At 49.7% G+C, this 26,597-nt stretch overlaps 1 protein-coding gene across 1 annotated transcript; it reads right to left on the minus strand.

The window, feature by feature from the left end:
• LOC131208715 (thyroid transcription factor 1) lies at positions 1-24,606 on the minus strand. Its single transcript, XM_058201546.1, has 6 exons — positions 24,432-24,606; positions 18,479-18,633; positions 14,131-14,226; positions 2,931-3,017; positions 2,271-2,367; positions 1-1,916 (listed from the first exon to the last, which is right to left on the minus strand). Exons 1-6 carry the CDS (start codon positions 24,589-24,591, stop codon positions 1,597-1,599), a joined length of 915 nt encoding a protein of 304 aa, XP_058057529.1. The 5' UTR covers positions 24,592-24,606; the 3' UTR covers positions 1-1,596.
• Positions 24,607-26,597: the final 1,991 nt, after the last annotated feature.

Consider the following 26,597-nt stretch of genomic DNA (forward strand, 5'->3'; position numbering starts at 1 on the left):
TTTCTTATCCGGCCCTGCTCCGGGGTTAGCTTTGCGCATACTCCTTAATCTCGCACCACCTCGACACGGGCTGAGTTTACATATGACTTGCAAACGTTTGCTGGCTGGCTGGCTGGCCGGCCGGCCAGTCTCTACGAACTACGAATGATTTGCACATTTCCTATTCGGGACCTTTATCATTGATACTGCTGCTGGCTACCCTGCCCAACCTTGCGCTCGGCACGCCAGACGCCGGTTGGTGTTTCACGTGCTCGGGAACGTGCTCGGGGTGCGCTGGCGTTAGTGACAAACAAGTGGCTGCAACACTATACTGTATCTATTTTCTCACGAACCACACGCACCACTAACGCATTGGCATTTTCGTTCAGTGTTTATTTACTTTATTTTATCATTTAAAAATCATTTCTGGAATCATCTGTTTCGTCCTTAGCCGCAAACTGTACAATTTTGCTACTTGCTCTCTTGCTCCGTGTGCGGACACACGTTGCATTGCCCTGGTTTTGTGTTGTATTTAATTATTATTTATTTTCACCTACTCATCCGCAAACCTCATTCTTCGGGACGCTTGCGTAGTTTGTTTGGCCGCCGATTAAGTGCATCGAAAATAATGACGACGACGCACCGGAATGAGATGAGTGCTGCGGCCCGCCAGCCTTCCGGCCTTCCTTCGTCCTGTTTCGTTACCAATACCCATTTCCGTAATTGAATGTGTTGAATAGAAATTCCATCGATTTCTGCGTTTGTTTGTTTTTGCGTGCCAACGGGGTCCGTCAATGCCAGCGACACAATCGTTCTGCCCTAGCCGTTAATACGAATTACCTTACGTACGATCGTTAATATATTATAATTAATTCTCTTTGTCGCGCCATTCCCAATCTGTGCAATCTGTCTTCAGCCCCGGATTCAGCGGACATAAACATTTAGAGTTTGGCAGGGCAAACAAAACGATCAAAACACTAGTGCGCCTCGTGCAACTGTGGCCGGTCGGTGTCGGTATGTTTCAGTGGGGTTTAAACGATTTTGCTACAATAATTGGTTGGGTTAGTGTTTTGCTCTTTGCTCCGGCTAATGTTTCGGTTCCCTTTCCAGCCGTTCCGTCGAGATAATTCCGCGGTTTTACCACCGAATGTTCGGTTCCGCGTGCCCGGATACTACACCCTGGGGTCTTGATCGATGCTCAATAAAACAGTTATATACAAACGTGTCGGTGTGTGAGCGTGTATGTGCGCTTCTTACTTTATATATGTTCATCCCGGAATTAGGTACACTTGGAACGTTGCGCTTTCGGCGATGTGGTTACAGTTTTTCCGGTTTTCCATGTCTTGATTTTTTTTTTTGGTACTTCTGAATTCTGCCCAATGCGGAGTAAATAATATTGGTGACGTCACCCCGACGAAGGCCGATTCCATTTTCGATGGAGAAGCCATTTTGAAATCGGTGCCGACCGAACGAAAGCAATAGAGCAAAAGCAGAAACTGCCGATCGCAGAGTATGTACAGAGCAGACCTACCGAAGGACACAGCACACACACGCAACCACGCAAAAATGTCAGCCCTAGCCAGACGGAATACGGAAACGGAAATGGGTCCACTAATATTACCACGCGCGCGTCTGCAGCGGCAGGTAGCCGCCGCACTGCTGCTGGTGGCTGTTGGCCATGAAGTTGTTCTGGTTCCGGTAGGCCATCGCCAGGCTGTTGGACATGAGGGCGTTATTGCACGGTTGCTGCAGCATCTGGTGCTGGTGGGCGGCGCCGGCATTGTACGACGACAGTAGCGCCGCGGTGGCCGTGTCCGGCGAGTGGGCGCTCGAGTCGTTCAGCATCACGATGCTGCCGCTACCGCCGGAAGTGCTGCTGCCCGGGCCGCCACTCCCGTTGCTGGCGCTGCCACCGGCCCCGGCACTGCCGTTGCTGCCTCCACCGCCACTGCTGCTGCTGCTGCCACCGCCGCCGGAACTTCCTCCAACGCCGCCGCCGGAGCCGTTGGAGCCGGACGAACCACCCCCGGCGGATCCGGCGGTGGCCCCGCTGCTGCCTACGGCCCCGGACTGCTGAAGCGAATGTTGCTGATGCTGGTGTTGCTGCTGCTGCGACGGGTGCTGGCCGTGCTGGGACGGATGCGGTCCGTGTTGATGTTGCTGATGCTGCTGCTGGTGCTGCTGTTGCTGCTGCTGTTGCTGTTGCTGCTGCTGGTGCTGCTGCTGTTGGTGCTGGACGGCGGCCGCGGCTGCGGCGGCAGCGGCTGCTGCGGCGGCGGCGGCCGCCGCACTGCTGCTGCTGTTGCTGCTGCCGTTCGACCCGCCAGAGCACGGCTTGCCATCTTTAACTAGTACTGGTACGGCCACACGTCGTGGTGAGCTGGCTGACTGGGATGAAAAACAAACCTCGCATTAGTCGACGTCGCCGATGGCCGCAGGGCGCCTCCGCTGGTGGTGAGCGGGACCAGCGGCGGCGACGACGGGGGCAGTGCCAGTGCCACCATCATGCCTCCGCCCGGGTGCCCGGCATGCGCGTACTGGGCCAGCTCGTCCGGGTGGTGATGGTGATGGTGCTGCTGCACCAGGTGGTTCACCAGTAGCTCGTGTTGCTGCTGCTGCTGCTGCCGTGGATGTAGTAGTAGATGTTGTTGTGCTTGTTGTTGTTGTTGCTGCTGCTGCTGCTGCTGGTGCTGCTGCTGCTGCTGCTGCAGGCTGTGGAGCTGATCCGGTGTCCGGTGGAGAAGCGCAAAGTCCGTGGGCGGCGGCGTAGTGCTCGAGTCGGCAGCGACCGACCGTCCGTCGTCCGAGGCATCGGCGACGTCGACAACGGAGGTGGTAGTGGTGGCGGCGGCGGCGGCAGCGGCCGCCGCGGCAGCAGCAGCAACGGCGGCAGCAGCAACAGCGGCACCACCACCGGAGAGCCCGGCACCGTGGGACGCTCGATTACTAACCTGATTGTGCTGGTTCTGCTCGGCCATTGCTTTCTCCTTGGCCTGCCGCTTGCACTTGTACCGATGGTTCTGAAACCAGATCTTCACCTGCTCGCCGCCAGAGAAGGGTGGAAAAGTTGAGTGGAAAACGAAGAGGAAAACATTAGCTTCGTGTGTGCGTGTCCTCATCCGCGGCCCGCTCGGTGAAGTGGATTGCAGAAGCAGCAGCAGAGGGCTTCCTAAAGAGCCTTCTTCAGACCGTTTTTGATTTTGTTACGCCACCGTAAGATGCTGTGCCGTCCCCCCTCTCGAACACAAGGTTCGTGTGGTGGCCTCAAAGCTCCCGGGGGCCAACTCCCCGGAACACGGAACAACTTTGTCGTTGGCGGATCCAACACGCGACCGATTTAATGGGGCGCGCCCGCCTGCCCCAACAGACATCTTGGGGCCCCGGGAAGAAGCTGGAAGTTCTTCAAAGGCGTGTGCCTTCTGCTTCGTTCGTCAGCACCCGAACGACCGCCGCGGACCGTTCTTTGATGATTGCGCCAGCCAGCGCCACACGAGGATCCGGTGTGCCAAGTGCCAAACGGCTCTGTTCCGCTAAGCACCCTTGGTGCTAAAGACCCCGAAATAAGTGATGCAGTTTCATACAGCGCTGCACAAAGCGACCTTCGGGGAATTCGAGGGCCACAAATTAAACCCGCGGACTGGCTCGCGGCCATTTCTATGTAGGCTTTTTTGTTGTGTTTGCTAGCAGGGCTGGCGTGGCGTCCTTTATCCTGTGCGCCTTGGTACGTGGTGTGAGATGAGAGCCACCCGGACCAGTTGAATCCTCCCGGGGTGTCTTCTGGGTTGGTGCTCGGGAATGGTCATTACTGTTTTACGGTGGATCACTCGAACGGCTTGCACCAAGCGTTGTTTGAAAAGTAACTGTAAAGTTCCTCTGGGGTTGGCGGTAGAGCCAAACAACTTGATGGGATATACTGGAATGCTTTGGCTTCGAATATACACTTGAAAAAGGTAATACATAAAGTATGTCATGATCTGCCATTCCTGGAGTCAGATAGTCATAACGTAACATATTGAGAAGATACGAAATTAATTATTTCTGTGCATAGACATTATCTGCGTAGTGAATTTATTTTATCAGAAACTTCCACAATGTACCTCTCATATACAAGGTACGCTGAAAAGTTTGTGAAGTTCAACGTGGAGATGGTAGCACTAGTAAACAAAAGCTAGCGAATTTCATCTGTATGCAGTTACTCTTCAAAGTTTCAAAAGATTTACTGCCATTGTAACAGTTGTTTGAGTGAGTTGATGTGTTGACATACTACGCATTCATTGGCAGGTTAAAGGCGGAACTTGCAGATTAACGGAACGGAACCACATTTGCAGAAAAAGAAACTCCTGTTTCACCAATACAACGCGCCATCTCACACCTCAACGGTTGTCATGGCGATAATCGAAGAATTACAGTTTGAACTGCTTGACCATCAGCCTACTCACCAGATCTAGATCCAAGTGACTCATTTTTGTACCTTCTTCTGAAAATAAGGCTCGCATATCAGAGATTCATTGAGAATCCCACGAATGCTAGGATCCTTTACCCATTCACATAATTTTAGAATATTTTCCTTTAAAATATTTTATAATTAGCACAGATGTTGGACGATGTTCAGGACGATGTTCGATGTTTATCCTTCGCCTTGAACAGAACAAAGCCCTGTCAATCATTATCAATCCAAGTAAACATGCTGATTGTAATGAGCGTTTGTTTCATTATCTTCCAGAATTTAAAGTCAGCTAGTAAATGAAGGTTTTAGAGGCCAGGAACACAACGTAAGAAAACACATTCCTCCACTTTGTTTTAGCGGAGTAAGGCAACCGAAGAAGCGTCCAACTATTCACTTTTTTCCAAGCTCACTCCATCAATTTCAATTTCACATTATTTGGGAAACGTATTGTCAATTTACATTTTAACGGAAGACTTCGGCATAATCAGTCCAGTAGTTTTTCCGCATACAGGCTTCACTTGAACCATCCCGAAATCCCAAACAGCACCGCGGTTTTGACCGACATATGCTCTAGTTTTATTTTTTATCCTATTACATCCAACAGAATGCGCCATTGCCATTTTGCAGCATGTTAGCAGCCTAATGAAGTACGCCGCCACCGAGCTAACGAAGCAATTTCATTACCGAACGCACGTAAAGTGGACCAGGTCCGCCGGTGGTCGCACTGGCAAAGCACCGAAATGATAAAAGCAGGTGGACCACAGGATCACAGGTAAGTCGCACGATCGCGTTCTGCGCCCAGGAAGATCTGGCCCCATAAACGACGGTGGCGATTTTCCGGGCGGTCAGGGGGGGTGGTGGAACATTTGAATGGTCGGCACTCGACACGGTACGCCACAGTGCGCGGCCATAGTTTGTGCCCATCGAGCCACTGCCCCCAACGGAACGTAAACAGTAATTTCGTATTCTCTTTCACGGAACTTCAGCGTTCTCGCCTCGGAAGAGGTTCTCGCTTCGGGGTGCAAGGGTATCTGGTTTTCTTCTTTTTTAGGTGAACGGGTGAAGACCCCTCCAGCCACGCAGCCCCTGCAGGCCAATTCGTGTGGCCGGCGACGAGTGTGTTGGCGAAAGTTGTTGAGTTTCTTTCAGAAATTGAACGCTCTAAACGTGTGCCGCCCACTTCGGCGCCGGAGCATGTGGAACCATGCACGGGCGGGCGGTACCGGGGGGGGAGGGGGTCTTCTAGGGTGCTACTGGAGTGCTGGTCCAGCCACACAAACTAACCCCGGTCTCGGGCGCGCGCGGATGCGCCTCGGATTAGGCTCATTTTGGGGTCTCGGGCGAGGAAGTGAAAGAAAAACTGAAAATGATTTTACGCCCCAAGTAACCACTAGCGCGGTGTTATTATGCAACACTCGAGTGCTGCATAGCGGCAGCAAGAGCCTCGCCCGCAGAACACGCGCTGGCTGCCGGGCTGGCTGCATCGGATTACACGAATGAATAGTCCCGGGAGATATGAGGCCCGGAGAAGCTTGCTCCACTCCTCAGGAGCCTGCAGCATTTGCATTAACGCCTTAGCAGCTACTTTCTTGCTTTTAATTATGAGCAGCACTCCGTGGCCGGACTGGTCACAATGGCAATATGTGCGCGGGTGAATTGAATGGATTGCAGTTTTTGCATCCGATCCCGGGATGCTGACGAGGCTCCTCTATGCAAACAACTTCTTCAGCAGAACCCTCAATGCCGGCGCACACGGACGCTTTCAGACGCCGAGTGTCGAGTGTTCACATTATCTCATCAGCAGCTTTCTCGGGCCGCAATTAGCAACGTAATCAAGCAGCGAAAGCCGGCGGGTGGGAGCGGCCAATCTTTTGGGTCCATCCGTTAGGATCCGATTTGAAGAAAAGCCCAGCCCAGAGGAAAGAGCTGTTGCACTACGGAACGGGGAGCAAACATTGGCTGTCATTGTGGCCGCAAGCGAGCATTGCCACATTAACATGTTGCAACATTTCACCGACATTTCGTGGACTCGGACGCGATGATGCGGGGCTCAATGTTGCCGTGTGCTTTTATAGTAAATGGACCGACAGTCCCGGTTGTCAAAGTGAAGGCACCAAAACCGGCTACAAGGCTCTCGTTCATTACGCCTTTTTTATTCATCAAATCATTTACCACTTATTTTAATTACTATGCTCGCCACGCTGGGTGAACGAGACGCCCAGTAGGCCACTGGTGAATGGAAAATAAATCCATTTACCAAATTTGGATAATAGTTCTCCTAATTACCTTTATTGCATTCCGGAGCAGAGCGCGGAACTCAATAAAGCTGTAGTTATTCTTTGTTTATTTTACGTTCAATTGCAACTCAACCATCATATTAATTCATAATCCGCTGCCATCAGCCCAACTGGGGCATATCCGACGGCCCCGGTATTCACTCGCTGGGCGCGACCCATGCGACTATCTTGATCCTGATGGTTAATTAAGTGAACTTAAATATATCCCCATTGGGAATGATACTCCGGAGTGCCTTTTGGATTTAAAAACGCTTTACCCAAAAAGTTCTTCACTCGTACGTCGACAATTCAACTTAAATGTTCGGGGTCCTGTCACGTCATGATCACCTTACTTTTTTGCATACAATCGTTCTGCAGAAAACAACGGTCTCGGACGGTCTCACCGGTCTCGGAGAACGGACGGACTAACCTTGTTGGTCAATGTCCGCTTCTTCCGCGTGTCCGTTAATTAAGTTGTTCCTTCATTTTTAAAGATTCCACCGGTTTTTATGGCTACCGTTACCAACGAGGCGTGCAACCGAGCGCTGATCTTTCGCCGATCATAAGCCACCCGCACTCGTTAATTGGCAATAAGCTTCGTGGGAAGGCAAGGCGAGTCGCCTCACCTGATGTTCTGAAGGGCTCGAATTCGGCGAACGGTCCAACGCTCGCTTCGTCCAACGATTCGCCGAAGGAAGGGCCACCGCACGCTCTGTTTATTTTGGATTTTCCCGCCAGGACGGTTCGATCCCGGGGCCCGGGAGGACCCTGGGCCATGCCATGTTTACGTTGGCATGACCGATGAACGCCTTCCGGTTCACCGCCGGAGCGGGCGGATTAAAAAGGTAATCATCATGCTGCGCCGCACTCGGGGTCCGCTTCTCCGGGGCTATGTTTTCTTTACCGTCTTTGCCACCGCCCGACGGTCGATGCAAATATCTGGTGTTTCTCGGTCGATTGCCATTGCATTGCCAACGGCCATGAGATTTGGGTTTGAAAACGAAAACAAAAAAAGCATACCAGACCAACCGGATGGGAAGGATTAGGTAGATTATTAAATTATAAAAAAATAAATTTCTTATTATAATCACTCGCATCCGGCCGGCGATCGTGTGCGGAATATGTTCGCCACTTCGCGGCTGTCGCATCCTGCCGGTTAACTCCCTCGTTCGAGACATTAGCGGGAAAATACTTTGCTAATGCTAATGGGTCACCAGCAATCGGGGGAATTCCCTACCCATCCAACAGCTTACTACAAACATAGCTAAACGCAACATAATCGGTGCTTGCCAACGGGGACCGTGGCGGGAGTGGCCGTTTTTTTGGGTAGGAAGTGGGTAGGTGGAATGTTTTCAATTTCTTCAACTTAAATCTTCAACAAATTCAGTATCAATTTCAATTCAACAGTTTGACAAAAATCGTTATTTAAAAAAAATCTTTATGCAGTGAAAAGCATTCATTTGACTGTCTCACTCTCGATAACTGATATGCATTAGATTTGCGATAATACGACAGCATTACTCGAGTACTACTCGGGTACTTTTATTCGCTGAAAACCAATGAAAAAACCAAACCAAAACCAATGAAAAAACATTATGAACAGCGAAAGGAACCGATTTTAACCGGAAAAGATAGTAGGAATGTTCGAATCTAAAAAGGCTAGTAAAGTACGAATTGAAGTTTTAAATGGCTTGCTCGTAACGCCATTCTTACTTGATCTAACTTCGATTTTTTGACTGACGACAAAAGCTCAAAGAATTAAATGTATTATGCCCAGCCGATACCTTGCTGATGATTTGAAAATAATCCGAAAGTTTGTTAATCTGTAAGGACAGCCAAAACCGTTTTTGAATGTTTTATAATCAACGGATAAAGGATAGAAAAAGTGTTTAGTATTCCGATTTTTAGTATTATTGCCCGGCCAGCTCGAGTACTGCACACCATCGCTACAATGTTCGGCGACCTAAGGTTTTCGGCTGGATGCACTCGACGAACCCAAGGATCCACCCAGCCGGGGCTAATTGTGCGCCCGGAGTTTTTGCACCGGAACATTCCGAATATGCGACCTAGGCCCAGTTCGAAATCTCGCTGCGTGTGACGTCAACCGCTCAAGTGGGGTTGGTTCGCCTCGTTTGGCTCACGGCTCTTGGCACGATTATTATTTTTGCCTTCACTTTCCACCGGTAGGCTGGTTGTGTGGGCACCACAGCATCAGGCGGGTTGCATTGTATTTAAGGTTATGTTACCTTTCCCTCGACGTAACCAACCCGGGTTCCCGAATAACCGGGGTGACACGTTAAATATGTCTGACCGAAAAGAAAAAAAAATACAAGGAAAATCCGTAGGGTCATGATTACCAGATGTTTAAGAGAAATCCGGAACGCTGCGTCCGCGTCAAGCACCGTAGTGAACCTTGACGGGCTCGAGAGCCTACACGAGAGCCCCGCACGCATGCGAAACCGACTAGAGGGCAACAACAAAAAAACGGAAAACGGAAAATAAGGAGCAAAACCACTTGAACTGCTTTCAAACCGGGCCGTGCAGCCACCGCCGCCGGTAAAAACTGTCCTGCCCTGCCAATTCCTGGCCGGCCGCGCTCTGATTCAGGATGTGGCGATCCGCAAACATCTGCCAGCGATCGATTATAGCGCAGCACAGCGGCAATCGGACTTTGGTTGTGTTGCGCGATGGCGCAAAAATGGCGTCACTGCTGTGAACGTGTGGGGATTTGAAACAATGCAAAATCGGAACAGATTTAAGGCTTCCGAGTGCTTCCGGCCCTTGAGCGTCCTTTGAATGTGAGTGTTTGAAAGAACTCCCTCGCCACACATTTACGCAAAGAACTGAAAACCCCAAATCTCAGATGGAACGAATCGGTGGTTTGTCTCCCGTCCGTAGTGCCGTCGGGTGAAAAACACTCTTTTAATATCAAACACGTAGCGACGATTAAGAAACAAACGACATGCTAATGTGTTGTTTCTACGCAGCAATCTTACGATTATCCATCCATCCGGTCCGGTCCGATCGATCCCGAGGCAATCGATCAATATTTTTGGTAGAGATTTTTAAAGAACGCAGCCCAGCAGAATCGGAATAAGGACGAAGGTTTTTTAGCTTTATCCACTGTCCGTAAACATTCTTCGGGGAAAGTCCCGGTCGGTTCAGAAACCGGTCAAATATTGTTTCCTGTGCTGATGCTCTCCCCAGACAGGCTGAATCGAAGTCTTCCGCCTGCGTCTTCATGTTTATTGTGATAGCCAAATCTTTACTCGGCCCGTTTGCGGTCGCAATTGTTTATGTTTATCCGCGCTAAGCCGAGAGTTTGTTGTACGCTGTTGTTTTGGCACCAAAATCCGCACCAGGCTTCCGGCTGCGCCATTAGCGACTGACACTTGCTGTCGATGGTCCCAATCGGGGGAATTTCCATCTCTGCAGCTGGCAATTCCCGTCGCGGTGACTAGCGCACAAATCCTTCAAGTGGGGCTTTCCACGAGGTGGCTTCACTGTTCTGGTCGCGGGCATTTTTAAAAATATGTGCCAAATTCAAGCTATTGAACAATATTTTCATTTATTCCCACGTACGCCATGTTTATCAAAATGGCAGTTACCACGTTGTAAACTTTGATGGTTGCCCCTACGTCATGGTTCACATTTCACTAATCGCATTCACACCACTTCCGGTGAGCGAACGAACGAGTTTGGCCCAGGGAAAGTTCCATTCCCTTGGCGCCTTGGATAAATCGTCCGTCGCAAGTAATGGAGCAAATTTCGTGCGCCATTTTGAACAAAGCAAACCGACGGACTTTTGCCGACCATTTTATCTGCCCGTTTGGCCTATTTGAAACGGGAAGCTACGGTAAAGTAGACCTGAAAGCTGCCTCCGAGCAAACAAACATTAAATTGCAGTTATCACACGACCATTTGGGAAAACCAACCAACCCGGGAGAAATGGATAACAAACAGAGTGGCGCGCTGAGTGCTCGGTGTGAAAGTGTATCTTTCGGACACGTGATGCTACATGCGCGAAATGTTTCACCAAATTGATCCCCGGGTCGAGGCGCGATGGCCCAAAAAACACTAGCGCAAGCAAACAAGCCACCAAAACCCCACCGGAAGTAGGCGTGGGCGCCGGCCCGTGTATTGCCACTAAACTTGTTTTATCATTTTCGCGTATGCGCTGCCCGCATAATCTACTCGCATTAGTTCTGCCGCCCATGCTGGGATGCTGGGCGCAGAAAGTGAAAGAGTGCTCGAGCGAGGCAGACAGAGAAGTGCGTTGCATGGCAGCCATATTTTTATATCCGGCCACGAGTCCCTGGTTTGCCCCAATCGCTGCAGCCGTCTCGGTGTTCCGGTTGCGTTAATCACGGACGCTGCGCTTTACGGTGGCCGTTTCCGGCGCTCGTTTGATTCAAATCGATCGTTTTTTTCTGGAGCATTGTGCCACGCTCGGTGGCTGCTGCTTCCGGCTGTGCTCCAACTTTGCCGGCTTATTTGGTGTCGGGTTCGCCGGGTCCTATTGCTCCGCGAGCGGTTGGCGCGCAGTAATGGCCGGGAAGCCGACGAAGGAGCGGGCGCTACTACAATGGCACTTAACGACCATGCTGCCGCACCGTGCGCCGGCGGCTGCTTCGATTTCAGCTGACAGTCTCGTTTGTCAAATTGAATTTCTAAAACGAAGTATCACTTGAAACGTTAATCAAAAGTGACATCGTCAGTATGGGAGAAGAGTGCGTTTCAATAGAAGCCGGCCTGCGCATGTGTGGCCGTGTGCGTGGAGCAAGTCCACACCCACACGCGCAGTTACACAGATTAGAGGGCCGATAACGGACGCAATCGCGGCCCCAGGAACAATGGTGCGGCTAGGCATCGTTTAAAATGGCGTGTGTGTCCCACACGGGAGTGTGCGTTCTCTGTTCTACGCCCAGCTGCTGAACTATTGTTTCGTTTTGTTTCAACCTTCGAGCCCTTCTGAAGCTCGTCCGAAAAGCGGCTTAAAAAGTGTTACTACCACAGTTGTTCAGGTGCCATAATTCCGGCCACTTTCACGTCTCTCGGGGATTTGGTAAGGCAGATATTTTTTTTTCTTGCTTCATTCGATCACACTTTGCCATTAAAGTAAGTTTCGTCCGATATTGGACGGGATCCGGTCCCCGGGTCGGCTTCGATGCATTTCGAGATAGCACTTGGCGAGTCTGTTTGCGCAACCAATTGTCAATGGCGACCATTTGCCACTCCGGCGTAACCGAGAGAACCGCGCCCGCGCCCGCTTTTTTGGCGTCTTTCTCTTTATGATCCATTTTTTTCATAAATTTCCCCTTGAGAACGCACGCCAAAAAGATGTTTGTTCAGCAATTCGGGCGAATCGACCGGGAGAAGGATTACCCGTGTTCGGTTTCTCCGTTCCGTCGCCGGTCCGAGATGGCCCAGCACCCCGTCGGTAATCTGATTAATGTGTGTTGTTATTTCGTTGCTAATGTGTAACAACGCCTGCCTGTCGGGGTGTGCGCTCCCGGAGGCGGTTGCGTACCGTTTTGTGTTGCCAAACCGCATGGAACTGCACGAGCCCCCGCTGGGAGACGGTCCGTGTCCTGCTGGTATCTGGGTGTAGGACGGAACCCACAGCAATGAAAGGATTTTCGCGCCTGATAAAATCGCCAAAAAGGGCCGGGTATTTTTCTGTGGCTACAATGGATGAAGATACCACAGTTGGGATACAAATCAAATTCTTTTTGCGGGATGTGCGTCATTCGATTGCTATTCACTGTAGACAGCGAGTTTGAAACGGCAGCTGCCGTGAATTCGAATTTTTGTTCCTGTGGTGCAACCTCCAATGGGTAAAGTCCTGCCACGATCGTGCTAACTGATTGAACCGGCAATCGGTGGAACGACACCACGCGATAATTATTCACTGGAATCATGCGATAAATACAAATTGGATTAAGGAAAGTAGAAGACGGCTCAACGCTTGACGGAATAGTACTTCGGTTGCTCGTTGTAACATTAATATTTTACCAGTATAACATACTGAGAAGTAAGAGACACAATCAAAGCTTCTTACACGCCGGCAAAGGAAATAACAAAATGGCGGAACTCTGTAGCTTCAACAGTCAACACAAGAATACTACCGTATTAGCTATTCAAATGTGTTGGAATCTTACGCAATTACCGATCCAAAATGAGGAACAGACGTTACCTTTCTAACACAATGTTATGTAGCTGTGACAGGCCAACAACAAAAGAGACTCAATAGAACTCAATGAAGAACTCTAGAACTCTTCTGAACGTTGTAAAATTAAACATGATTGCGAACGATGCGTGGAACGAAATTAAAAATTAAAAACATTTGTTTCATTTTATCAAAAAGAACCTTCCGGTCTACTTCTCGATTCCGTTTAATATGCTCTGTCAACAACGGTATTTTATCAAATTAAAACCGACACAGATCCATTGTATCATTCACGGAAAGTTTAATTAGCTTCAGTTTGGTTCACCCTTACCGATATCTCATTGTCCCCATGGAACCTTCCCGCAATTTAGAAAGGAAAAACTAAAAACAATTTAGCAAACCGAGTACCACCTCCTTCACTACTGCCGCGTGATCCGAACTGCCTTTTCACACTTTCACCGCACCGCTCTCCAGTGTACATTATGCTTCCGCTCGGACAACTCGGATTGTTCCAGCTCCGCGTTCCCCGACGGCGGCAAACAACCGATGTGCGAACGGGAACCGGAAGCGATTAGAATCGATTAACCGTCGCCGCAAACAAACTGTCACCGGCAGCGCCCGGCCGAGCCGAGGCGAAAGGCCGGATTTTGGAGACGCGTGCGTGAAAAATTGTGCGGGGTGTCCGGAAAAACAACACACACCCGGGGTCCCGAAATATCACAGCGAGCGAGGAGTGCCGCCTCGTTGAGCGATAGAATGGCCGGAACGGCGTAACTGTCATAATCGCACGGTCTATTACTTCCCACACCAGCGGGCCAACCCTTGGAAAGCTCCCACACGCGTCCGGTGTCGCGAGGATAACTGTCAAACTCAAACGCGGTCTTAGTGTTCGGGGTGTTCCGTGAAAAAATAAATGACACTCACCACCACGCACCCGCAACGCACGCACGCACGCAAACTCTGCCGGTGACACGCGGAGCGAAACGGAAATCCCGGGCCTGGGCCAGGGCGATCGGCGTGGGCTCCGATCGAATTGCGCTGCAAGTGGTGTTTGTTTGTTTTATCGAAATAGATTGTCCCCGTTTCTATTGCGTAAAGGGGGCGCAATGCGCACAGCGTAAAGTGTGTGCGGGGAAGGATCGTGTGTTTGTTTTTTTACGAACCAACGCTCTGAGGCATCTCGACACCTCTAAACGGCGCCACGGATTGCGAAGTGATAGGCGAACGGACCGCACTGCAAACGGCCACCCGGGGCTTACCTGTGTGGGGGTGAGGTGTATTAAGCTGGCTAGGTGCTCGCGTTCCGGGGCGGACAAATATTTCTGCTGCTTGAATCTTCGCTCCAGCTCGTAAACCTGAAAGTGCAAACGAAATGAGGCCATGTACAGCGTTGTTCTCGTCGACTTGTTACAATACCATCGATTTGTGTAATAAGTTCTATTCAAACGATTCAAACATCCTAGACGAGGACCTATGCCAATATACTAGAAGATACACTAAGTTTTGACGTTCGATAAGAAGGATACATTTTTGTGGTTTGAAACACATTTTATTATTCAGTATAGCCTCCCTGAACATCAATACTTGTTCCTAGGAGATTCCAATTCATAAGTTCCATTCCTGAAGCGAAAAACTGGGAGGTCTCCAAAATACGCTTCCACAGCTGCTATGACGTAATCATTTGATGAAAAGCGCCTGCCGTGCACGATTTTTTAGGTCTGAAAACAGATGGAGGTCGCAAGGGGTCCAATCTGTTGAGTACGGTGGATGCTCCAATAATTCGAACTTAAATTCATGGCCATTTTTGCCATTTTCAAAATGCTTCTGTGACAGGGTGCATTGCTCTGATGAAAAAGGATTTTTTCTTTAAAAAGGGTTTTTTTCACGAATTTTCTCTTCCAGCTGGTCTACAAAGTTACAACCATAATCGAAATTTATTGTTATACCAGTTTGCAAGTAATCTGCTGACAAAATTCCATTCGCATCCAAAACACTAACACCTTCTTGAGCGGATTCTAGGCTCAAACTCGTTTCGGACCCAAAGAATCAGGTTCACACCACTCCTTAGTCTCTTGTTTTGATTTAGCATCATGGTGATAGACCCAAGTCTCATCCATAGTAATGATGCAATGATGAAAATCCACTTTATCCTTTCGAAAACACTCTCTCTCAAATCTCTCAAAATGGTTCGACGATATTCCAATACCATATCCGGTATTTTTTACGATTTCAGACGTTATGTCTGTTTGATTACGTTTTTGACGTTTCCAAAAATAAAAATTGAATCACTGCACGATACTAGATATTTTCCGTTGTAACAACGTTGTGTAAAGAAAATTTAATGAGCGATTTAAATGAAACTTCACATACGTTCATTAGAAGAGTGTACCAATATAACAAAAAATAGGCTCGTAGCAGCGCCTTCTGGTATCGAACGTTAAAACTTAGTATACACCCTAGTACTGTTAAGTACCAGGTAGCACCAGCAATTTAATTGTTCACCTTTTCAAATGACTTGACTTATAACCTAGCAATGATGTCAATCGGTCGGAAGAATCCATACATGCAAGGCAGAAATATTTTGCAACCATGCCTTAGAAACGGAACAACGGTACAGCTTCCGCCGCTGCCAGTCGCGTGTTCTCCATTAGTCCATCGACATGTCCTACCTGCACAATCGATAACCGATTGTGCAGCGGTCCGACCAAAAATCAGCATGCTAAATGCGGACCACTGCTGAAACCGCGCAACCTTCTACGCAAATTGCTTACGATTCACGATTTCATCTTTAAATTACATTTCAAAATGCAAACAGGTCGCACGGTGTAGCTCCCCACGAGGGGCCCATTGTTGTCGAGCTCAGCAACCGAACTGGAAAGCCAGAAAGGCGAGAGAGACAGAGAGAGAGAGAGAGTTTCCGGTGGGGCCGGGCGAAAATGTTCATCTCGGGCAAATATTTGCTCGGCAGGCGGCACACGCAGCGTTCGGAGCGAACATGAAACATGCATAAAAGTATTGACAAACATGCACAAACCGAAAAGGGTCCGCCGCCGCCACCGAGAAAATCATTATCCCGTTCGGAAGCTGGCTACCGCGCGACGGTCCTCCCGACGGTCCTGGCAGGATAACGTTATGATAATCCCCCAATTCCGTTCCGTGCTCTCCAACGTGACACGGCTGACGGTCGCCAGCCGAGGCGCTTTGGCCGACTTCGTGCCGGCTTTAATGGTTCATGGTATTTAAGCAAGAAAAACACCGGCCAAGACATCAGCCAACCCGCCCGCCAACACGTGGACCGTCCGTCAGTGGCGGCGACGCTGGTTCGGACCAAGAACTCACCCAAGGCCCAGTGAGAAAGTTAATCAAATATTTAAACGCAAACCGCAGCGTCGAAAGTGGTTTTGGACGGGATTATTTTGGACCCCGGCCGAGGGCCACCACACCGAGTGTAACGATTTGGGGCGCACCGATCCGATATCCGCCCGTCTTGATGATTCACTTTAATCCGCACCCGGCCCGTGGCCTCGGGATGACTCTCGGTTCGTGCTGATTTCAAGTGGGAAAACATTGACAAATCGATCGCTGCGCACAAGGCACAGAAGCTCGGAACGGCGCACCTTACTTGGCTTCGGGAGTCAGCAGGGGCTGTTTGCGTTGGGGATTGTTTAATTTTTTGACTACCAACCGGGGGCTCTGTGTCTGGAGGGGTTCGAACGGTGACATCCACTTTAAATTAAAACTGAAGCAAATATTTAAACACGAGCCCCGGAGCGCGGTTATCGACCGTGTTCTGTTGTTTTTAATCGGTAGGCTCCTCGTAAGCAACTCACAGCACTCACTCACACACCCACACGCACAGCAGCGTGGGGTTTGGGTCTCCTCGAGGTTGATTGTGTTGTTTTGGGGCTTTGTTGACAGTCGTTGAAAGTTTGGTACCCCCGATGGTGGCACTTTGTCCCGAAAAGCGGCCCGAAAGCTGATCGTTGACCTTGAGCAACTTGACGCTCGTCAGGTGCAACTTACAAACGTCAACGTGTTGTGGAAGATGGGCTTTAACACAGATATTAATGTTGGCCAGTCCGCTCAGACGTTGCTGCCTAATCAACTAGCCGCAACGCAATGCAGTTTAATATTTTTAAGATTCGTTCGTATCGCCGAGGAATCTCTCGAGGCGAAGCGCAATGAAGCCCAAGTCCAGCCGGAACTGGAACGGCGCAAAATGGGTCCCATTCGTCGTTCCATCTTTGCCTAGAACCTTGCGCCGAATCAACCATCCGAAGAGGTTGTGCAGGTTGTGCGATGGCGCGGTACACTGGGAGAGAGACAGACCGAGAGACCGAGAGAGAGAGAGACAGAGGGTGCGTGTGGGGGGAAACAAAGGCCGGGAGTGACATAGAATGCTGGGAATAAATAGCTGGGACCGGTCAAATCCGTCTTGTTCCTGGAACAGAACCTGGAACAGCGAGCGAGCGCTGCAAAGAATGATGCTGCTGGCTGCTGCCGGATTTTATATAAACACGAAGAAGGTCCAGGGAAAAAATACACAGCCGGGGAGTATCTATTTACAAAGCACTTGAAATGAAATGCCAAGTTTCATCAGCAAACTAATATAGGAAGAGCCGCATACCGGTCGTTGTAGTTGATGCTATGACAATAGTGAGCAGGAGGAGGAACAGGGCGCAGGGCGCATGGCCACGGATACGGTGGCACCGGGTTGAGCTGCGAAGGTAGCGACTGCAACGGGGTGTCCTGTCGGTTCGTCGGTCGGTGGTTGGCAATAGCATTCCGGGCACCAGAGTGCCAGTGTGTTCGTGGGCAGCGAGCTGCGTATTGTCACCACCCGTCCTGGTCGGGGTCCGTGTTGACTTCAGCGGCGGACAGCCGCAGCCAAACGGTAGCGCTAGATCAGCGAAATGTCAACTTTGGCCACTGTTTGACACACACAAACATACGCCGCCGCCGCCGCCGCCGCCGCCGCCGCCGCCGGGACACGTATCGACAGTAAATGCACCACGGACATCTTCGACGGCGTAAGATTTTACGGGCGTCCGGTACAGCGATCCGGTTTTCGCTTTTCTGTTTCCGAACACTGAGTGAATGCAGCGTAAAAGCCCCATAGGACTGTTAGTGGTCCAAATGATATAAAAGCAAATGTTCGAATCTGATTAGAAAGAATCGAAAAAATTGATTTTAATCGATTTCGATCTATGACCCAATAATTTCAAGTTGAAACATACTGAATAAGGGAACGAAAAGAAGATGATGCGCCTTTTCTTCGATCGCGCTACCAAACGGATTCGTTTGGGGTTTTTTTTTCTACCGACAACAACAGTAATCACAACACGCCATTGGCAAATGTCCACAACAGAGTGACAGCTGCCGCGGCAGCCGAACAAACAGGTTGGATAATCAGCGTCTCGCGGACGCGGGGAAAAACTGAAGAAAAACAAGCTTTTTGCGGAGGAACCGGTGCCGTCGTCGATCATCTGTGAAGGTCGCTGCTATCAGTTGCGAAACGATTACGCCAGCTCGTCAGTCACGTGGACGTGGGGCACAATAAAAAAAAACGCCAACCCCGAACGTTAAATGCAATCGAGCGGCAATTACCTGCGCCTGCGTGAAGAGTACGCGTCGCTTCCGCCGCTGTGCAAGCGGAAACTGCATCGGTTTGGTGTCGGACACGCTGCACGCCGCGAGACTGCCCATGTTTGACATTGCATGACCCATCGTACCGCCGGCCGAGCCGCCCATAAGTCGAGATACTGGAAAGGATACGAGTAGAGAGAAACAACACTTTATTGAAGAGGTTAAAAATCGCAACAATTTAACCTGAAATAGAGAAAAAAAATAACACGACATTTTCTACCACAATGAGCACTGATTTGATCACGGTTAGATTATAGTTTAATTAAACAGATCGCAAGTGCAATAGGGCAAAGCTGAAAACTACGACTACAGTAACTGCGATGCAACATATTTTTGGCAATATTTCACTTTGCTCAATTGAATTCAATATTATATAATGATTTGTAAGTGTTACAACTTTGTCTTTGTGCCTCAGGATTGAATGATTGATGACACTGTGTCAACTACACAGGAAGAGCTGAAGCTTCGGAAGTCAGGAATGAGCCACCTCCATGCGCATACAAACAAAACCCAAAGAATAAACAAAAGAAGGAAGGAAATGTTACACTAAGTAAAGCCATGGACTTCGTTTGAAGAGTGTATCCCAAGTGTGCTCCTGAATGTCCCGTGGGCTCCCATCCGTCGAGTGGCCACATTCCAATGGGTTCTCGAAAAACGCACAACAACCCGTAACATACGCACATTCTCATCGCGTTCTCCAATTACGCCTTCAGCCCGAAAACTATCCCTTAACTCTTCTTCGAAAAGTGTCCTGAAAGTCATTTTCAGTTGACTCCATCACGCTTATGCACAGAATTCCTTGCGGTATCCGGAGTGTGGCAACATAGCAGAGTGTGTCTAGGGCCCGATCAAACACGAAGTGCCACAGTGTGCTCACTCAAGTGGGCTGCAGGACACAAAGAGTCTGGCCATGTGGAGAAGAAAAATGTAGAATGTTACCACAAATATGCAGCCGAAGGAAAGTTCGGTCGACTTTCGGGGTGAGACCTAACAGCACTTTCACCACCACACAGTCGTCAGCCAAGGATACGCAGCCGCCCTCAAGGACGGTTTTAATCACCGCAAACAAATAGCGAAGGAAATGTGACAAAAGAAAGGTTAAACAGAAAGGCCCACGACCGACAAGGATTCGGGTTACCGAAAGGGGAACCCGTCACTGCGGCACGTCTCCAACGCCGTCCGCTGCCCCTTTTCGGGCAGGTTCTTAAGGAAATTAGCTAAAAATCTGACTTCCTAATGCTGCGCCGGCTTTAGGGAGTGCTCTAACGTGCACAGATCCTACGGTCCAAGAAAATCCTTTTTTTCCGAAGGCGAATGTAACCGGATAGGGCCACACGGCCTGGGTTTCATTGCAAGTGCCAAGCCGAGCGCCAAATTGGACGGATTGCTCTCCGCCACCGAAATCTAGCCGAGAGCCTGTCCGGGACCCGTGTCAACACCATTTTCGGAGGCAATAAAATTCTCCAATTTCATCCACAACATTCCTGGCCACCCCTCGAATGGGGTTGGACTGGAATTCATTCCACTGACGGAGGGTTTTGTTTCCAACAAACGAGGAATTTTCTCTTTGGCCGCTCACTGACTACTACTACACCGAAGACACCGACTCCTGATACGTGCCTAGGTCCGAGGCAAATTGTGGTGGTGATCCGGGGCTACCGATTGGCTACTGATTGGCACCACCGTTCTCAATTAACCTGTGCTATGAGAAGTTACGTTAATTCTTTTGACGTAACTATAGGAAACCGAAACCAGATTGAAAACCATTGGCAAAATCTTGATTTACTAGAACCCCAGCGAACCACGCTCGAAAATGATCGTGCTGAATCCTTTCTTCAAATGATTGGATCGGAGGCGTATGCAGCAATCGAATCACCCAATCTTATGTGGCTCGAGGACACATACTGATGAAAAAAATCCACGTTCGTCTAAATCCTCTTATTTTGCACCGACCCACCGTTCATATCGATCCTTTCCAGTTCGTTTTGTTTGTCAATATTTGCGCTCTCGTCTTCGTAGCAACGCGTTTTGCCAGGATGGATCGAATCCGTTGGGCCACGTAATCCTATTGCATCCTTCCCACTGTTCGGTCAGTGAAGCGGTACGTGATAATTTTCATCTTTTCCGCCACAGGTGCTACACACGGTCAGCCCGTCAGTACTTTGCAAGGTCTTGGGATTTATTGGAACAGCATTATTTCGTACGATTGTCCTGATTGTCTGTCTCTACGCGACCGATGCGGTAAAGGACATGGCGGGGATTTGGGTTTCGTTTTCAGTATTTGTCTGGCCCCACGCTTTGCATTGAAGATGCGTCCGCGGAGTGTTCGTCGGAAAACACGAAAAATGGCTGTGACAGAGAATCTGACGTTTGTCAACGCGTTTAAGTCCTAGTCGTTCATAGGGTCATTACCAAACGAAAATTGTAGCCGTGCCGTGGTAAATTACAAATGATGCGACCCAAAACGCTACCTATCTCTCGACCCTCTCGTGCCCCGCTTATCCGTAGGGTCCGCCCTTCGTTTCCAGGGCACTTGGGCCACTTGAAAGAAGTTGCACTTAATCGAAAATTTATTGTTTCCATTCCTGGTCGACCCTTCGTTCGCCATGCCGACTACCAGCGAATGGAGATCAAAATTCAGAACGGCCGACCATGCGTTCTACACACCCCATACACGCCGATGTTGTCGACGCGCGGCTGTCTCAACAAATCAACGCACTATGCTGGGCGCTTACATGTCTGCGGTTCCGGTAATAAACCCTCCACATTTGCTACCACTATCTGGTTGAACCAATCAAAGTATACCGACCGCGGCCGAAGGCGTCCGTGCCGCTGACGATGGTTCAATCACTTGCTTTAGGCGGCGGGAAAAAAACGTTTCGCCCCCTATTGTGCTCCTGACCACCCTCAAAATCCGGCCATTTAAGGCAGAAGCGTAAAGCAACAATGAGAAAAAACCGGGAGCCATTGGAACCTACTTCTAGTGAGCTTGTGGCGGGAAACCCGAAATTGATCGTTTCCTTTCGGTGTGCGCCTCTGAGAATGCTCGGGCGGAACCCCTCGGCCAGGGCTGCGGCCAACGAGCAACCAGCGTCTGCTCCTGTCTGGCATGAAACAATGCGTGAAATAGCGCACCGAACCGGATCCTGGCGTCCGCCGGGGGAAATAGATCCCTTCGGTCGACACCTCAACGACGCTGCAGCGCTGAATTGATATGTTACGGGTACACTTATGCAGAATTAGCATATGCGGTCTTGCTCACAAAAGGATGACCAGCTGGGACATTACTTTCTAAACTAAAAATATAATTTGATGGAAGCACGCACTCTAAGCTCTAGCATAATGCAGCTCTAGTGCCAAAATAGAAGTATGAAACAGCTTTTCTCAGATAATGTTCGCACTACACTACAAAAACCATTCATTCCACAGAACCAGAATTCCGTAAAACTTCGTCGTACCAATAACTTTTCCATCCTGTTGCCAGGACTGCAGTGCCTGAGGCATATCGGCACCCCGATGCTGATGCCCGCCACAATGTCGTGTGGAAGTTTTGGGCGTAAAGTTTTGGGACCAACAATTAATATTATTCCAACCCAAAAATCTAATTTCCCCTCGCTCCCATTGTGTCTCCCCGCGTCGGGAAAACGCCCTCGGCAGCAGAAAAGATCAACCGCAACAATGAGCCCTCGCTGATCGGTTCATAATTGTGCGGCAAATTGGTTATCAAAATAGGGCCGGTGGTGGGGCCGCCGTAGCTCGTCTCGCCGTTGGCTGGCTTAGACATCGTGGTCCCGCTTTGACGAGGGGTGATTGGCTGCAATTTTGGGCAAGCTTGTGTCAAGCCGGTAATTCGATAAGCTTAGTAGTTGAGCTTCACTCACTTCTAGTGCTCCGGATTTAAACGCGCACCATGAGGAGGCTAATTGACCAAATCGAGGTGAATTATCATATTCAATAAATCCACTTAAAGTCTCCTCCAAGGATAACACAATTGTGCATGATGAAGTACGAGTTTCATGAAAAGAAATCTACAGATTCTCTAAAATATGCCACATTTTACCGGTCGAGTTGTACTAGCACCAACATAAATTTTGGCCGCAAGTTGATGCACTCTCAGGGTTTGAATCGGTGTAGTGTAGACGAGTAATCGGTCGGACGGACAAGCAACCCATAGCATACTTTATACTACGCTAATTTCAATCAAAAAACGATTACTATATACAGGGTCAACTATTTCGTAGTTTTTGCTGATATTTTACAGTTTTTGAATGTATCTGTCAAAGCCAAGTGTCCAACTTTAAGCTGAATGTCTTCCCTTTTTTGAAAATGAATTGCTTAGCAACAGAACAACGTGTTAAAATTTTAAAAACTTTTTACAAAAGTTGGGATGCGAAAACGCTTATTTCTCCAAGGCCGTAACACCCAGAAAAGCTGCCTGTATGGTTCGCATTATAGCCTGGCGGCGTCATAGGTCCTTATTTTTCGAAAATGACGAAGGCTACCGTCCATTCCGAGTGATACCGCCAGATGATACCAGATTTTTGTCTGATGATATCAATCTGATGCGCCTTGACAGCGTTGTAGTTTTTCTTGGGGACTACACAAAGAATAGTATTTATGCTGTCAAACTTGCAACTTTGTAGCATTTGAAACCTAACATTCGCCAAGTTATGGCCGAGGTACCTCCCGAAAAGGGCAACAATAGCAAAGTACAAACTTAAAAAAAATCATTTACATCTTAATTTTTTATGTGTTTTTTCTAAGAATGATTTTGAAACTACGAAATGCATGACCCTGTATTATATTATCTGCACACAGATTGTTCGATCAAGATGGCCATAGGATGATTGAACAAACAACTAATCAGTTGATTGACAAAACTTGTGAAAGTTTAAAATATAGTCTCGCTTTATGGCTCACTTTGAATGCTTTGCCTGCACTATCAATCATCGAACCACTTTGGTCTTCATTCTGCTGCCATTGTTTGAGTATCTCTTTCCATCGCGTTCAGCCGCTCCTTCTCGATGGCAAATTTCATTTCTGGTGCGAGTAATGAGCGGACCGGATCGCTACTTGCAGCGTCGTGTGTTTGCACACGACGCAAAAACAATGCACTCAATGCTCGCGCATTCAGCGCAAGTCGCGTTCCCAAACGGTAAATCCAATTCATCGTGTGCCACCAGAGTCGTTTCGTGCTGGGTTCGCCCGTGTGCAGTCATACTTTTACTTCATTTCAAACAAACTGATTTGCCAATGGCAGGACACATGTTTGCTCACTTCCTTCGCGCGCTGCACAACCGTCGGTTCGCCCTTGGGTTTAGTGTGCCCTCAAGAGAGAACGGACGGCGCAACGGGCCGCAAAGCGCGGACTGATGACGGTTGTTGTTGCGAAGGCCCCGTGCAAACTGGCGACCTCACAGACCTCACAGGGCCTTCTTGTACTGGTGCATGTACCGTTCTGTCAATATGTGACCATTTATGTGGGTTTGTTTGTAGGTCTTTAAGCCCGCGTCCCTCGCGCACAGCGCTCGCGTACGGAAGCAACACGTAATGGATAAATACAGTTTAAATGCATATATGTTGTGCCTAAACTCTGTTGTTAGCGTCGGTGCTTGCACACTGCCGGTTATTTCATAAAATGGTTACCAACTGCGAACCACCAGTAAAAGTGCCCCTGACTAACAATCAACCTTTTGGTTAGTTTTCTCAGAAGAATCAAACTTTTTAGGAAACCGAGTGTGTTGTGCGATCGAAAGTTGTTTGCATTTTTTATAACACTTTTTCAACATTTTTCCCCGACAACTGTTATTTTCTTCCATCACGGCATCGAGCGGAATAAATTCTGTTCCGTGCTACTACTGGACCTACTTTTATAGTTTAGTTTGAGCTATCACAACGGCCGTCGCAAACTTACTCGCAAAGCGTGGGTCACTGGCGGTCGAGCCGTACCAGCCGGCGGCCGAGTTGCGCATATCGGTGTAGTGGCCGGCCAGCGACAGGTTGTCCGTCGGCGCGCAGTAACTCTGCACACCGGGACTGTGGTACAGGGGGCCCATCGCGTACGGGTTCGCCATGCTTCCGGTCGTGCTCCCGGTGGTCGTATTCGCTCCGAGGGCACTCGGTGAGTTAACGCTGCTGCCGCCGCTGCAATCAAACACCATCCCAAAAAAAAAACACAATCGAATCGTTACGTTACGGTCAAGGAGAGCCGTCCAGTTCCACCGGTCGAGAGGACTTATGGGAGGTGTATTTGGTGGCCACGTACCTGTAGGGAGAGGGAGGATTGGCGGTCAGTTCCAGCTTGCGGTACTCCTCGATCGGGCTCAGGATGTCGGTGACGCTGAACGGGGTCGAATGGCTGTGCAGGGCCGAGTTGTGCTGCAGGTTCTGCAGGTGCTGCAGGCTGGTCAGATGGTGGTGGTGATGGTGGTGATGATGATGGTTTGGCGCCTTGGGCGACAAGCTCATAACCAGATCGACACCATTCAGATCCGGTAACAGTCCATGCTCTTGCTCGGAATCGTCTGGATACACTCCAGAGACACTCGATAGCGTGGTGGACATGTACCCGGTTTCTAGTTCAACCCCGGCCAATACGATAATCTGCCTGCGAAGCAAACGTCGAGAGTCCCCCCGGCCAACAGTGTCCCCCACCAAGCCGCCCTTTGGTTGCTGCCTGGTGCTTGCTAGCCTCGGAACATTCACAAATGTTTCACTACACACTCAAACACACGCGCACAAACACACACTAACACGCCAGGACACGACGGGTGACTTTTCGGTGATCTTCACTTCCGCACAATCCTATTGTTTCATAGCCTCTTCGTTTCGCGCTGCTGACAACGCAACAACCGCAGTGATCGAGTTTTCTTCCGCCTACGCGCACCCAACAGTGGTCAAACTGGCGTTCGGGTCAGTTGTATTTTCTTCCCGAGAACGCCCAACAATCTCTGCTGTTGACGCCGTTGTCAATCAAAACTCTCACGGACGGAATTCGCAGCACAGCGGTTCGATTACGACGGACGCACAGGACACGGGTTTTTTTTCTTCTAATGGACACTTTCGACGGAGCACAGGCTTTCACAGAGAAGTGATCGACGACGATCCTCACCAATGGCTGCCAGCGGTTGCTAGTATTTATTTTCCGCTCTTCGAGGATTCTCGCTTCTCGTTCCCTATTCCCGGCCCTCTGTGCGGGCACTCCACCGTGGAGGAGGCGTTGGATCACCTCTTGTGCGGGTGCGATGTTTACTTTGCACGTCGTCGTGGTCGTCGTGGTCGTTGTTTACGAAATTATGCTCTCATCGGTAGCACAACGCATCGCACGGCTGCGAGAGGACAGGACGGCGAACGAGTAATCGAACGGGGAGCGCACACGGATCCGGATCGCCGCCGAAATGGAAAGGGTCGCCGAAGGACGAAACGAAAACAGGCGCAGCACCACTCGAGACGCACGCCGAAGTTGTCCGTCAAGCGGTTTGAGAGGTCTACCTGAAACTGAGCTGAGCTGAGCTGAGCTGAACTGCCGCCGGTTCGGCCCGTCGCCCATTGGCCACGCCCACTGAACGCGCAGAGCCATCTGAACGCGCCATCTTGGCTCTCTCTCTCTCTCGCACTGGTTGGAGGACTTTCCATTCTCCATTCTCATCGTCATCCGATTGGTTTTCGAGTGCCCTTATCAGGACACTCGAAAGGCGTGTCCTTTTGATGAAATCCAAAAAATTGTTATATTGTGTTTTTCCTCTGTTCGGCTGCTTCTTCGCTCGTGGTTTGGCAGCTCTCGACTTTTCCTGCTCTCTCGCTCGCGTCATGTCCGGTCATGCATATTCATTCGAGTCCCGCCGATTCAAGCAGCGCGATTTTCGCACTCACTCTGCAGCTTTTCTTCTTGCTCGTCGTAGTCGCCGTTTTCCCTGCCAGGCTCCTGCTGGCGTAATTCTCTCATAGTTTTACGCTTTTCCGCTTCATCTCGCTTCAGACGGAAAAGCTGTCAGAGGGAGACAGCATGTTACGGAGCGAGCGAGCGAGCGAGTGAAAGCAGGACAAAGACAGCGCAGCGGGAAAAGATAGTTTTCCCCAT

This window comes from Anopheles bellator, chromosome 2 (assembly GCF_943735745.2).
Source record: "Anopheles bellator chromosome 2, idAnoBellAS_SP24_06.2, whole genome shotgun sequence".
Classification (NCBI taxonomy): Eukaryota; Metazoa; Arthropoda; class Insecta; order Diptera; family Culicidae; genus Anopheles; species Anopheles bellator.

What these genes read in the sequence shown, in the direction of transcription:
- LOC131208715 (XM_058201546.1), bottom strand. Translation starts at nt 24,591, where the DNA reads ATGGCGAACCCGTACGCGATGGGCCCCCTGTACCACAGTCCCGGTGTG. An exon ending in AGCAGAACCAGCACAATCAG is followed by an intron (nt 2,368 to 2,930) that starts GTTAGTAATCGA and finishes TTTTCATCCCAG; the next exon opens with TCAGCCAGCTCACCACGACG. An exon ending in CAGCAGCAACAGCAGCAGCA is followed by an intron (nt 1,917 to 2,270) that starts GTGCGGCGGCCG and finishes GTGGCGGTGGAG; the next exon opens with GCAGCAACGGCAGTGCCGGG.